General features: G+C 41.9%; 1 protein-coding gene and 1 long non-coding RNA gene across 2 annotated transcripts; one reads left to right on the forward strand and one right to left on the reverse strand.

Moving 5' to 3' along the window:
* Positions 1-1,453: 1,453 nt before the first annotated feature.
* On the reverse strand, positions 1,454-3,457 carry LOC143712111 (myelin and lymphocyte protein-like). The gene is made up of 4 exons (XM_077204322.1): positions 3,329-3,457; positions 2,247-2,414; positions 1,952-2,149; positions 1,454-1,629 (listed from the first exon to the last, which is right to left on the reverse strand). Exons 1-4 carry the CDS (start codon positions 3,416-3,418, stop codon positions 1,555-1,557), a joined length of 531 nt encoding a protein of 176 aa, XP_077060437.1. The 5' UTR covers positions 3,419-3,457; the 3' UTR covers positions 1,454-1,554.
* A 1,258-nt stretch (positions 3,458-4,715) lies between these two features.
* Positions 4,716-8,747, forward strand: LOC143712112 (uncharacterized). The gene is made up of 3 exons (XR_013194998.1): positions 4,716-4,824; positions 8,439-8,508; positions 8,673-8,747. It is a non-coding gene; the product is annotated as an uncharacterized LOC143712112 (long non-coding RNA).
* Positions 8,748-14,749: the final 6,002 nt, after the last annotated feature.

Below are 14,749 nucleotides of genomic sequence, written 5' to 3' on the forward strand. Positions count from 1 at the left end.
AATTTGCACCAATCTCGATAGATTGCATTGGTCATTATGGAAATTTGCTGGCTGCATCCGTGTTAGATCTCCCACAGAACCTTCATTTCCCTTCACACTTTTATTTCATCACACTGGCCCTGTTTAGTAAATCTAGCCCAAAATGTTGATCTTGCATTGACACTAATACATTCACATATTTTTTTTGGACAACATGGCTTTTTGAATTGTATGTTTCAGAATGTTTGTGTATGTCTATGACCTGATTATTCTGGTGAATGCTGTGTTCATTGGTCTGGATGAGGAGAACCCTGTGGTATCAAATGCTGAGTGGGGTTTTGTTGTTTTTCTGGCTTTGGTTGGAGATCATTCTCAAACTGTACTCTACCGAGCCACGGGCGTTCTTCGCCAGGAATAATTTCTGGAACTGGTGAGGAACACTTTATGTTTTGTATGGCTCACTGAATTTGATCACATAACATCACCTGTAACCAATGAACATGAAACCAAGTTTAATCAACTCTATCTCTTATAGATTTGACACTATCATTGTTGTCTCTGCACTCTTTGGCACCATCATTAACTCAGCACTCAAACACTGTAAGTGCACATGTGGATATAACTAAATAAAGCACTGGGAGGGTTATTATGTATATATTTGTCTCACTGTTACACTTTATTTGACATTAGAAGATCGACACATTTCTGCATTCTCTAAGTGTTATATCAGAGCTGTTAAGTTTGATATAAAGATACCTTTAAGAAGTCTTGTTGGCTTTATCTTTATGTTTGCAGCTGGAGGTTACATGAGTCGTGAGATCTTGGACATAGTTTTTATCTGTGATGCCATATAGAACAATTTTCCCCTTATTGTAAAGCACATTTTAATACTCAAAAGAACCTCTCTTGAAATGCGGAAAGTATAAGTGGATTTACTAATTGTGGAGTTAACAAATGTTTTCCTGAGCATAACGTTTGAAGCGGATGTCATTACAAATGTCGGACTGGAAAGATTTCAAAATGAGCGGTTCATTCATAAATCTGTAAGATCTTAACTTCATGTTGTTGAAATACAAACCGGAAGACAGAACACAACAAGCGTAGTCCTGAACAAGGGGCGGAGCTACAGAAGGTCTATATAGGATCATGCTATGATGCAAGACCAAAAACGTTTTCTTGTTCATCACACTGGCAGAATGTTGTAAAAGCAGGTGATTCATTCCAGAAAATCTTCCTCTTCTTATATTTAAAAATAAAGGGCAATATGAAGCCCTATAGAGACACATATGTATCCAGTGTGACCAAGAGATCATACCCCACATATCGTTCATAATCTCCTTTATTAGTTACAGGAATTACAATAATGTATACCTAAGGTGAGACTAGTTTACAATAAAACCTAAAAAGTACAAAGTGGTTTTAAAAAATAGTCTGTATACATTTTATAGAACACAAGAAGCCTGGACAGTAAATATATTATCTCTTGATTTATTACTAATGCATAATATGACATTTGTAATAACTTTGCTTAATATTGCAAACAATCATGAGTAAATCAGGGTGTGTGCTGATGCTTTAGACGGATTTCCATCTGAGGGCTGAGAAAATGGTGTGGATGACATACAGTAAAGTGGTGAAAAAGGAAAACACCTGAAAATAAAGAGACAAATAATCACTATACACTTCAATGGTAAAAATGTAACCTACAGTTGCTTTTTTAACATGGCTTTCATTGGTTTAATCTAATGTAGTCAAATTGATTTAATGTTAAATACGTTATTTGTTACCACATGAAGCTAGGTTAACCTAAATGAGGTTACAGGTTTAGTACTTTAAATATTCAAGATTATTCAGAACATCAGCTTTTTCATTTTTGTTCACAGATTTCACCAATATCTTACAAGTTATATTAGTATTTAACAGGTAAAACAGCGTTAGATTTGGAACTTTGATTTAGGCTAGAGGGACTCACCACGGCAGCTATATCCAGCTTGTAATTAAGTTGGATTGCTTGAAGAACACTCAAATTGTTGATTGGAAGAATATTCAAAATGCTATTTGAAACACCATTCAAACCTTTGTTTAGAGTTCCATACTGAATGGTTATAAAAGCTAAAAGCACAAAAGCACTGAGATAGAGGAGTGATGCAAATCCATGGCATGCAACATCCTATGGAGAGAAATTTAGGAAAATGTATATTAAAATAGGAAAACGTCCGCATGAGGAGAGAGGAAGTAAGAGAGAAAGAGAGAGATTATAGACTTACCGCACTTGCCCAAGAGCTTCTGCTACGATGAGACCCAGTGGCAAAGACTATCAACCAGAGGAATGTCATGATGAAACAGAAAATTGTCACAAAAATCACATACGCCTGGGGGTTGCTAGGCTCGAGCTTTGTAGATGCTACTAGACAAAACACCAGACCGCCAAAGACCTAAGAGATAAACATAATGAAAAAATGAGCTTCCAGATAGTTGTACTTTTTCTACAAGAAAATATATTGGTAACACTCAATAAGGTTCATTAGCTAACATTAGTTAATGTATTAACTAACATGAACTAACAATGATCAATACATTTGTTACTGTATTAGTTAATCTTTGTTAATGTTAGTTAATAAAAATATAGCTGTTCATTGTTTGTTCATGTTAGTTCATTAACTAATGTTAACAAATACAACCTTTGATTTGAATAATGTATTAGTAAATGTTGGAATTAATATTAACTAAGATTAATAAATGCTGTAGAAGTATTTTTCATTCTTAGTTCATGTTAACTAATGAACCTTATTAAAATAGTTTGAATTGGAACTCTCTTTCCCCTGTGAACATCTTTGCTTATGAATTGTTTTAAAACTTTTTCTGAAATAGTATATGAATATCAAACAGTAAACATCTTAATTGGATATAAGCGAAAATAATGATACTGAAATAAAATAGAATAAAAACATTTTGAAATTTATTTGGCCTATTGAATTGTTTTGAAGATTACAGATTTGCTTAGTTTTTGTATTCACTTACAATAATGAACCAAATCATTTTAAATAACTTGGATGTACGTTAACAGTATAGTCTTTAGATTAACAAATTGTATTTTTTGATAATTTAAATAATTGTATACATTTTCTGTTAATATTTGTTTTCTTTTTTAAATGACCGTTAATTAAAATAAATCAGGAGGCTAGATTCTCCAGGATGAATTCTCACAGTGATGGTTGTCAAATAAATACTGTATACTGTAAAGAAAAATAATCATTATTTGTTATCAAAACATTTTTATTTTGTAAAATCAACTAAGATAATTCATGTAGTTCAGATTAATTAAATCAATTGATTAAAATCAACTCACAAGCTCTACTAGGTAGAAGATTTCGGGAATGGTGCAGAATAAGGCCGCTCCGCTGGGTAGGAAGCCCGCTTGCGCTGTATTGGATGCCATGTTTGTTCTCCTGAGTGTCTTCTCTACAAAGGTAAATGAATGTGCAGAAATGCTGAGGATATGCTTATTTATTTAAGAGGCTGACGGAGGCTGGACAGACCAGTTCATCTTGATGCATTACATGACCCACCATGTGCACACCAATGCCATTCACCAATGGCTGCTGTTTTCTTCCCAGACATTTGTGCTCATTCATTTTTGACATGCAGTGATGTTGGTTGTTGTCTTTCAAACGACCATGGCAACTTTCTTTATTGTTTTTTGACAGGCCAAAGGCCTACAACAACATACTGTAGATATGTCAACAACAACAACAACAACAACCACAACAACATCTTACTGTATATTCTAATCCAACCAATTTGCAATTCCTGGTGGTGATCAATAGGCCTATGCCAATGCAAAATATGGGAACAATAAACTGAGCAAAATTCATTATTTTAAAATGAAAGATATTTATCTCAACATTTGCCATGTTGACAGTCAAGCACCCATGACGAAGACTATTAGCAAAATGAAACATTTAAAAATACGTTGAAACATGTTTCCTAAGAAGTCATCGATCTGGTTCAAGGGTGGTTTAGATTTTGTCAAAGCGTGACTCAGGATTCAGTTTCATAGATTTTTTGAGTGATAAATTAGATATTTCTTACAATATCCAAGTGAGACTTAATTCTTTTCAATGTCTTATTTAATTACCGAGTAGTTTTGAAAATTCCAGGCTTTAGAATGTTTTATTAAGTTGTAGGCCGATGTATGGTAGGCCTAATAGCATTTTACGTTTACAACGTCAATAACAACTTCACTAATCAGAAGTGTCAAGCTTTACCTGTAAGCTTTTTTTATCTGCATATACTATAACGAAACTCAACAATTATAAAAAAAAAAAATAAACCTCTTTAATATTTATCACACATAAGATGGTTGGGTCGGTCACTTCATAGTCTCTTTTACACTGTAAAAAATTCCTGGAAATTTACATGGAAATTTAACAGCAAAATGCTGCAGAAATACCAGCATAACAGATGGATGGAAGGAATGTCAATCCTTTTCTGATTTTTATTTTTTATTGAGGCTTTATTTTGTTTATTTATTTTTTATGTATCTCTTCTTTACATTATGTTTTCCTTGTTATTGTAGTTCAACTCCTGAAGGCTTACTTTGTAGAGAAGCAAGGACTGATTCTTTAAGAAACTGTAAGTTTGCCTATTGTTTGTTCTATGAACACCTGTATAGTAATTGTTCACCTAAAAATTGTATGTTCTCTCATCATTTACTTAACCTTATGTTGTCTCTTTCTCTTGGAGGAAAAATTAAGATAGTGTTGTGGAGAAATTATGTCTGTTTGACCAAACAATGGCAGACGAATGGGGACCAAACCTTCAAGCTCCAAAAGGAACATAAAGGTACAGTACCATTAAAGTGTCATGATTCTGCCTTCAGGTCTTTGATTTCTCCAGTCTTGTGGCAGGATCATGGCAGACCCATGTTTTGTGTTCAAGCGCATGGCCAATTATTTGGGCCATGTGCTTGTGTCGTCTCGTCACGTTACCCCGCCCCCTTGTTATCCCCGTCTTGTCATTATTGTCTAGTCAGTTTCACCTGTCCTCGTCATTAGTGTTCCCTATATAATCCCCTTGTGTTTTCTGTCCTGTGCGGTTCATTGTTTGACTATGTTTGACATTGTCATACGTTGTGTGAGTCTTGCCGTAAGTGATCTGTTGAAAGTCTTGTCATCTAGAAGTGTCTGTTCCTGTCGTAATTGTTAGTTTACTGTCTGAGTATTTGCCCTGTCTTGTTTTGCCCCATCGTGGGCTTTTGTTTTCTGTTTTTGTCGTATAATAAATCCTGTTAAAGTCATTTGCTGTCTGCGCTTGGGTTCGTCTCCTATCTTCATAACAGAATGAACCGCCAACTACAGAACCCAGCAGACAGTATGCCTGTTCCCGCAATACTCCAACCGACTAGCCCGGAACTATGGTGGCAGTCGGCTATCACCGACAGTTGGGATGGCAAGCTTCCCATTCCCCCCCAGGGTGAGAAGACCCTGAAGGAGTACGTGCGCTTTGCAGAAGAGAGGAGGTTCTTCTTGCCTGACCCCCTCTTCAACCGTTACCTCATCGCGGGCCTCAGAGAACTTCCCCCTCTGGACGAACGGGAGAGGCTGGTTCGTCGCCCTTTCCGGGAGATGGTGGCCGGTTTGTCACGGAAGGAATCACGGGCTCCCATCATATCGTCTTCACCTGGCATGCTGGCTGTGATCCCGGAGGGTCGCGTCCTCGCCGTGGCTACTATGGGGAACCAGACTCATCCCAGCTCGACTCCCGAGGCATCATCTGCACCCGTTGACCTCCGTGGCAAACGAGAGAGACGGCTGTCGTGGGAGTCGACTTCGGAGTCCTCTTCCACTGAGACCACAGTTCCTGCTGTGCTTCCCCAACCGGTCACAAGCCCGGCTACGGCCTCTGCTCCGCGACCCAGGAAAAAGAAGAGGAGGAAGGGGTTCTCTTGGACTCCGTCTCTGTCTCTCCCTGAGTCCACGTTGGCTGTTCCAGAGCCCGCTACTGCAAGCGCTGTTCCAGAGCCCGCTCCTGCAAGCGCTGTTCCAGAGCCCGCTCCTGCAAGCGCTGTTCCAGAGCCCGCTCCTGCAAGCGCTGTTCCAGAGCCCGCTCCTGCAAGCGCTGTTCCAGAGCCCGCTGCTGCAGGCGCCGTCCCAGAGCCCTCTACTGCAAGCGCCGTCCCAGTGCCCTCTACTGCAAGCGCTGACCCAGTATCTGCTGAGAGAGTTGCGGCCGATCGAGCCGCTAAGGAGGTCCTGCAAGCAGTTTCGGCTCGTCAGGAGAGGCCCGTCATCATTGCCGCCAAGGCCCTTTCTGACTACTTGTCGCGATTCTTGAACCCCCTGTCTGTCCTGTCTCATCTCCAGCCCCCACGCCTGCCGCCGAGAGCGCAGCACCCACGCCTGCCGCCGAGAGCGCAGCACCCACACGCCTGCCGCCGAGAGCGCAGCACCCACACGCCTGCCGCCGAGAGCGCAGCACCCACGCCTGCCGCCGAGAGCGCAGCACCCACGCCTGTTCCTGCTCTTCAACCGCCTGATGCCCCCCCTGTTTTGTTGCCTCCTGTTTTCCCAGTCAAATTTCCTGTCCAGTCACCTACAGTACCTGTGTGTGTTTCCCCGGCCGTTCCTGTCATCGTTAAGCCCCGGACTGTTTCCCCCAAGACCTCTCCTTGTGTGTCTCCGTCTAAACCTGCCCAGAGTCCTCGTCCTCAGCCCTCATCCCGTGGACCCCAGACCCCAAGTCCTCCCATCCACCCTGGACCTTCCCCCATGAACTCTGTGTTTCCTCCACCTCCTCTGCCTTGTATGTTGTTTTTGTTGTTTCATCCCAACCCTGTTATAGTTTTTTCATGTTTGCCTTTATTAGTGTTTTCCATGTTTTGTTGGTTTTTATCTATGTCACGGTCTGTCTTGTCTTGTGTTTAGTTTCCCTTTGAGGAGCGTCTGGAAGCCGCTCCTTAAGGGGGGGGTTCTGTCATGATTCTGCCTTCAGGTCTTTGATTTCTCCAGTCTTGTGGCAGGATCATGGCAGACCCATGTTTTGTGTTCAAGCGCATGGCCAATTATTTGGGCCATGTGCTTGTGTTGTCTCGTCACGTTACCCCGCCCCCTTGTTATCCCCGTCTTGTCATTATTGTCTAGTCAGTTTCACCTGTCCTCGTCATTAGTGTTCCCTATATAATCCCCTTGTGTTTTCTGTCCTGTGCGGTTCATTGTTTGACTATGTTTGACATTGTCATAGGTTGTGTGAGTCTTGCCGTAAGTGATCTGTTGAAAGTCTTGTCATCTAGAAGTGTCTGTTCCTGTCGTAATTGTTAGTTTACTGTCTGAGTATTTGCCCTGTCTTGTTTTGCCCCATCGTGGGCTTTTGTTTTCTGTTTTTGTCGTATAATAAATTCTGTTAAAGTCATTTGCTGTCTGCGCTTGGGTTCGTCTCCTATCTTCATAACATAAAGGGATAGTTCACTCAAAAATGAAAATTAGCCCATGATTTACTCACCCCGAAGCCATCGTAGGTGTATATGACATTCTTCTTTCAGACAAACTCAATCAGAGTTATATTAAAAAATGTCCTGGCTCTTCCAAACTTTATAATGGCAGTGAATGGGCACCATTTTTTTGAAGTCCATACAAGTACATCATATCCATCATAAGCTCCGGGGGGTTAATAAAGGCCTTCTGAAGCAAAGCGTTATGTTCTTGTAAGAAGAATGTCCATATTTAAAAACTTAGCGTCTAAAATAACTAGCTTCCGGCAGACGGCCGTACGCGTTGTTAACACTTAACAATTTATGACGTAGATGTAGGAGTAGCGTAAGCCTCTCGTGGTTCAAACAAACAGGGCTGGGCAACTGCGTTCGTCATTACGCTGTGCGTCAAGTTCAAGTGTTATTCTTTTGCCGTAAATCAATGTATGGTCGTCTGCCTGAAACTAGTTATTTTAATTGATAAAGTTTTAAATATGGATATTTGTCTTACACCAACGCATTGCTTTGCTTCAGAAGGCCTTTATTAACCCCTCAGAGCAGTTTGGGACACTTTTATCATGGATGGATGCACTTTTATGGACTTCAAAAAATGGTGCCCATTCACTCCCATTATAAAGCTTGGAAGAGCCAGGACATTGCAATTGTATTCGTCTGAAAGAAGATATACACCTATACACCTAAGATGGCTTCAGGGTGAGTAAATCATGGGATAATTTAAATTTTGGGGTGAACTATCCCTTTAATCTAAGTCACCAGTCATTTCATCTAATATCAAAGATATAAGACCAAAGCAGCAAAAACTAGACTGCAATTGCTAGATGTACGGTGAAAAGTGTTTGGTCTGTTCTCACCCAAACAAATTGAATCACTTCAGAAAACTGGTTAAACCATGTGAACCGTATGAATTACCTTTACCCTTCATTTATTATGACTATTGGTTTTTGAAAGTTTGACTTCTTTTGCATTGTAGGGACAAACAGACATTTCATCTCCATTAAAATATCATCTTTAGCATCATTGGAGTTTAAATCTGCATAAGGGTGAGTAAATGAGAAAATTATAATTTTTACGTAAACCATTCATATTCTGAATATGATAGGCCTATTGACTAGAATATAAGCAACAAGTAGCACATTACGTTTTAAAAATGTTATTTCAGATAGGCCTACTATCATTCATCTTAAATTGTTTTCTTTACCAATAGATGGCTGCCACTCCTGCTGACCTTGAGAAAATGCTTGCCTGTGTCTCCTTGTTTTACCCTTCTTGGTAAGTATGTTGTTACGGTAAAATGCCATATATGGTTTGCATCCTGTTGTGACGTTGGTCGGCCCCGGTTCGGGGGCAGTTGTTAATGGAGTATGGAAGAATAAAGACGCACATTGAATCAGCTCTGGATTGTTCATTGCATAGCACACAAACATGGTGTCAGAAGTGAACACTAGATCCTGAACATGGCTTTGAACAGCATTCCTGCCCCGGAGGGCATGCGGATGTCAGGAGACATTTCCAAAAATTGGGACAATTTCAGAGCGGAATTCGAGGACTACGAGCTAGCTACCGGGCTTAGTGAGAAGCCCAATGAGGTGAGAGCGGCAGCGCTGCGGCCATTAATGGGTAATGAATGTCGGCATATCTACAGTCATAATATTGTGTTGAGCGAGGAACAAACGAAGGATCCGAAATTCATACTTGATGCATTGGGAGATTATTTCAAGCCTGCGAAAAATGTGATCTACGAAAGATATATGTTCGGTTGTTGCAAGCAGGAGGTGGACGAGCCTATAGACAACTTTCTCACGAGGCTGCGGGAACGAGCATCGACCTGTGAATACAGGGAGCTCAAAGATGAAATGATTCGCGATAGACTTGTCCTGGGCATTGCCAATGAGAACACGAGGCGGCGCATGTTGCGTGAACGTCAGCTGACTTTGTCACAGTCTGTCGAAATATGCCGACTGGCAGAAGCGACGGAACAACGAGTTAAAGTTATTGACAACACAGTCAGTGACGCTGTGAATATTGCACAAGCACAAAGGCTGAAACGCAGGGATGGGGAAATGAATAATGAGCAAACGCCCAGAACTGTGAAGTGCAAATATTGTGGGGGCGGTCATAAGAAAGGCAGAGATCAGTGCCCCGCATATGGAAAGACTTGTCGATCATGTGGTGTATTGAATCATTTCGCAAAAGTGTGTAGAGCGCGTCAGATTGCTGACAGGTCCGGCAGAGTGAATGTAATGATGGATGATGAGCAGGATGTGCAAGGGCCCTACAGCGAGGGTCGACTTTTTGCTGCTGAGGAATGCATTGACACAGTAAAGTGCCCCGGTCCAAGATGGTTCGTTAACCTGACATTTAATAAAAGAAAGCAGGCCTGTCAGCTAGACACGGGAGCAACTTGTAACGTTATGAGCCGGATAACCAAAGAAAAACTGGATTCAGAGAGCCCTTTGCAGCCAAGCACAACAAGACTGAAATTGTATTCTGGTGCCACAATGCTGTCTTTAGGCCGATTTCATACAGAATGCACAATAAAGAGCACCAAACACAAGCTAGTCTTTGAAGTGGTCGAAGCCGATCAAGAACCATTACTATCAGGTGACACATGTGAGCGGCTAGGGCTCATGAAATTTACCATCCCAGAAGAGCTTCACAGACTGATTGCTTACTCCGACATGCCTCTCACAAAGCAGCAGTTAATTGACAATTTCAAGGACGTGTTTAATGACCCAGTCGATTCAGTCCCAGGAGAGGTCCGCTTTGTGCTCGACAGCAGCGTGTCGCCTGTGCAATGCGCGCCACGGAACGTGCCAGTGGCCTTGAAAGCCAGAGTAAAAGAACAGCTGGATAAATACATGAGAGACGGTCACATCACTAGTGTCACGGAACCCACACCATGGATCAGCAACATGGTAGTCATAGCCAAGCCAGACAAAGTAAGAATATGTATAGACCCAAAACACCTTAATCAAGCACTGCAAAGATCGCACTATCACATGCCAACGCTGGAAGACGTTCTGTATAAATTACCCAAAGCACGTCTGTTCACGCTGGTAGACGTTCGCGATGCTTTTCTACACTGCAAGCTGGATAAAGAAAGCAGCTTAATGACAACTTTCTGGACACCATGGGGGCGGATGAGATGGCGTAAACTGCCTTTCGGCGTTTCCATAGCACCAGAAATCTATCAACGTAAGCAACACGAGCTGTTGATGGGACTCCGAGGCATAGAGCCCATAGCGGATGACATACTGGTTGTTGGCTGCGGTGACTCGGACGCAGAGGCCGAGTTAGATCACGACAGAAATCTCGGCGCTCTGATGGAGCGATGCAGAGCTGTGAAACTCCGGCTGAGTGAAAAAAAGGTACAATTCAAACTCAAAGCGGTGCACTTTCATGGGCACATATTGTCAGCGGAAGGATTACGAATTGACCCAGAAAAGACAAAAGCAGTCCTGGCAATGCAGACACCGCAGGATGTAAAAGCAGTTCAGCGCTTCATTGGATTTGTGACGTACCTGGCCAAGTTTCTCCCACGGCTTTCAGAGGTATGCGAGCCGCTTCGCAGGCTTCTGGACAAAGACATAGCGTGGCACTGGCTCCCTAAACACGACGAGGCAGTTCAAGAAATAAAACGCATGATCACGAACACGCCCGTTTTGATGTATTACGACATAAACAAGCCAGTGACAATACAAAGCGATGCCAGCAAGAACGGTTTGGGCTGTTGTCTGCAGCAGCAAGGACAACCTGTGGCGTTCGCCTCTCGAGCGCTTACGAGAACTGAACAAAATTATGCCCAAATTGAGAAGGAGTGCTTGAGTATCGTGTTCGCATGTCAGAGGTTTCATCACTATCTGTACGGCAGGGAGACAATTACTGCTGAAACCGACCATAAACCCCTCGTGACAATATTTAAGAAACCACTTCTTAATGCTCCCAAACGCCTCCAAAGCATGTTATTACAGCTTCAAAGCTACAACCTGAATGTTGTGTACAAACCCGGTCCAGAGATGTACATAAGTGATACGCTGAGCAGGGCAGTTCTCGACAAGCAGGTGTCCAACGAGCCCGGACCACCACAACACGTGAGTACCATGGACAGCGCCGAGGCTGTGCTCGCATTCATAGACCAAGCCCTACATCTCAACGTGACAGACATCAGTCTCCGTCAAATTGTGACCGAGACCAAAGCTGACGACGCGTTGCAGGAGCTGGCAAAGACTGTGCTAACTGGCTGGCCCGAACGCAAAGAAAACGCGTCGCTCTTGGTGCGCGAGTATTGGCCATTCAGAGATGAAGTGAACATTCAAAATGGTGTGCTTTATAGAGGTCAGTGTGCCATTATACCGAAGGCATTGAGAGCAGCAATGCTCAATCGCATTCACGCCACTCATATTGGAGGAGAAGCCTGTTACAGACAGGCGAGGGAAACGCTGTTCTGGCCCAACATGAGAGGAGAGATAAATGATTTTGTGGCTAACTGTCCCGCATGTAACGAGTACGCGCACAACCAGCAAAAGGAAACGATGATGTCCCACGACATCCCTGTGCGCCCCTGGCAAATAGTTAGTATGGACCTGTATGCATATGGTGGCAGAGAATTTCTGATCATAGTGGACCACTACTCAGATTACTGGGAAATTGATCAGTTGCCAGATCTGACGGCGGACACAGTCATTACACGCTGCAAAGTGCAGTATGCGCGTTACGGCCAGCCAGATCAAGTGATTACCGACAACGGGCCGCAATTCGCTTGTGAACAGTTTAGAAAATTTGCGGCCCAATGGGGATTCATGCATGTCACATCCTCTCCCCAGCACCCAAAATCTAACGGAAAGGCAGAATCGGCCGTGAAGATTGTGAAATCGCTCTGTAAGAGGGCAAAACTCGACGGAACAGATCCATGGCTAGCAATTCTGCACTGGCGTAACACGCCCACTGAGGGATTGGACAGCAGTCCTGCTCAACGACTGATGTCACGCAGACTTAGGTCGGGGCTTCCCATGACAAACAGTTTACTTTTCCCCAAGGTGGTCGAAGGAGTTTCGGAGAAACTAAGGTGGAAACGACGCATGGCAAAATTCCATTACGACGCGAGAGCCAAAGACCTGCCAGAGCTTAATGTCGGTGAACACATCAGAATGAAACCACTGCCTGGAGACCGCACGGGACGGTGGCGGAGAGGCCAGTGTCTGGGAAAAGTGAATCCGCGGTCTTATGTGGTGGATGTGGATGGCACATTATACAGGCGCAACCGTGTGGATTTGCGAAGGGCTGAGCGCTCCGCCCAGTTTAATCACCAAGGAGCAGGGATCAGTCAGGGCTCGGTAGCCAGCGACGGTGAAACAGCAATCAGAGAGGGCGACACATCGGACAGCACGGAAAATGTGCCAGAGCAAGTTCAAGAACAAAAGCTGTCAATGAGTAATATGCCTGCCCAGCGCGAAACCCTGACCATTACGCGCAGTGGCTGTGAGTCACGTCCACCACAGAGACTGGACTTGTGATTTTCCCTTAGTGGTGTAGACAGACTAATGCACAAGTAATGCAGTTCAGTTCTAGGAATGCACAGCAGAAGTTGGTTTAGTAACCACTCATGTTCGAGTTGTTAATTCATGGAGGGGGTTCTTATTGAAGTGTGGTAACGTTGTAAAGAAAGGGAGATGTTACGGTAAAATGCCATATATGGTTTGCATCCTGTTGTGACGTTGGTCGGCCCCGGTTCGGGGGCAGTTGTTAATGGAGTATGGAAGAATAAAGACGCACATTGAATCAGCTCTGGATTGTTCATTGCATAGCACACAAACATATGTCATATTAGATATGTCTGCATTTTGTTTCACTAAAACAAAGCTCACATTTCCAAACTGACACATAACTTTAGTTTATCAGGAGAAGATCCACATTTATCCTCATGCTAGAATCCACTGACTATAAATGCACTCTGTATGACCTGTGCAGTTTATATCAAGTCTTCAGTTAATTATCCAGTACTTTTTGGTTTGACATTTTTAGATAACCAAAATTATACACTGCAAATCATTTTAATTGAAAAATGTATTGGAATAAATCCTTAAAAGAGGACCAAAGCTGCACAGAGAAAAGAGGTGTGTAAAATAACTGGGAAAACTGTGCAGAAAAAGACTTTAACCATCAGTCCAAAAGTATCAAATTCTAATATATATTTTATAAACTATTTGTTTTGATATAAAATAATGGGATAGTGTTCACAGAAACCTGACTTGAGAGTATATTTGTATTTTAAGAACAGTTAAGGTATGTATGTATGTATATATGTATATGTAATTATGTATGCCTGTTTTAAGGCATATTGTAAAAGTCTATCTATTGTATGAGAATAAATCTAAAAGTTTATGTAATGTTGTGTTGTTCTCTTTTGTAATCCACATAACAGAAATGGGTAGTAACACAACTACACAACTACTATGATAAGCGTACAGTGAGGGCAAAGGCTCTAAATGTAATGGTGCGTTCAAGCCATGTCGGAAAGATCGTTTACGAGTTGCACATGACCTCCACCACAATGTCGTTAATACGAGTTGAAAGCTTGGGATTTTATTTAATGTTTATGAGTTGGGGCGTGTCAGTGAGAAACATGGCGGAATACCATAATACTTAAAGGTATTTACACTGTAAAAAAAATAATCCTGTAAAAAAACAGTAAACTACTGGCAGCTGTGGTTGCCAGCATCATACCGTAAAAATACGGTGTGTAACTGTTTTTGAAATTAACAGCTAAATACCGTTTTGTCAGCTACAGTATATAACTGTAATTTAACAGCATATAGCTGTAGCTGACAAAACGGTATTTAGCTGTTAATTTTAAAAACAGTAACACACCATATTTTTACAGTATGATGCTGGCAACCACAGCTGCCAGTAGTTTACAGTTTTTTTACAGGATTATTTTTTACAGTGTACCTTACACTCCCATCTATCTTCTTTTATTCTTCTTTATTCTTTATTCTTTTCATGAAAATGCATTATTTACACCAATCACATACAATTCATTTGAAATTTCCTTTACATTTCCATGATCAGAAAGGAGCAGATGGAAGAATAATATTCTTATATTTATCTGCCCCCTTTATAGACATCAATAGTAGATGGCATTAACATTGTTCCCTCCACCATCACCTAAAATGTATTAACATACATAATAGATATCATTAGCACTGTTCCCTCCACCATCACCCAATCTCCAACATATCTGATATTTATTTAAACTTTTATACATTGACCACATACAGTCCA

Source organism: Siphateles boraxobius, unplaced genomic scaffold (assembly GCF_051911475.1).
Source record: "Siphateles boraxobius isolate OS27281-9 unplaced genomic scaffold, OSU_SipBor_1 5, whole genome shotgun sequence".
NCBI classification, from domain to species: Eukaryota; Metazoa; Chordata; class Actinopteri; order Cypriniformes; family Leuciscidae; genus Siphateles; species Siphateles boraxobius.

Bases quoted from the DNA above. Each gene is read 5' to 3' on its own strand.
- LOC143712111 (XM_077204322.1), bottom strand. From the start codon at position 3,418: ATGGCATCCAATACAGCGCAAGCGGGCTTCCTACCCAGCGGAGCGGCC. The intron at 2,150-2,246 runs GTAAGTCTATAA...TTCTCTCCATAG, and splicing joins GAAGCTCTTGGGCAAGTGCG to GATGTTGCATGCCATGGATT. The intron at 1,630-1,951 runs GTGAGTCCCTCT...CTTTATTTTCAG, and splicing joins AGCTGGATATAGCTGCCGTG to GTGTTTTCCTTTTTCACCAC.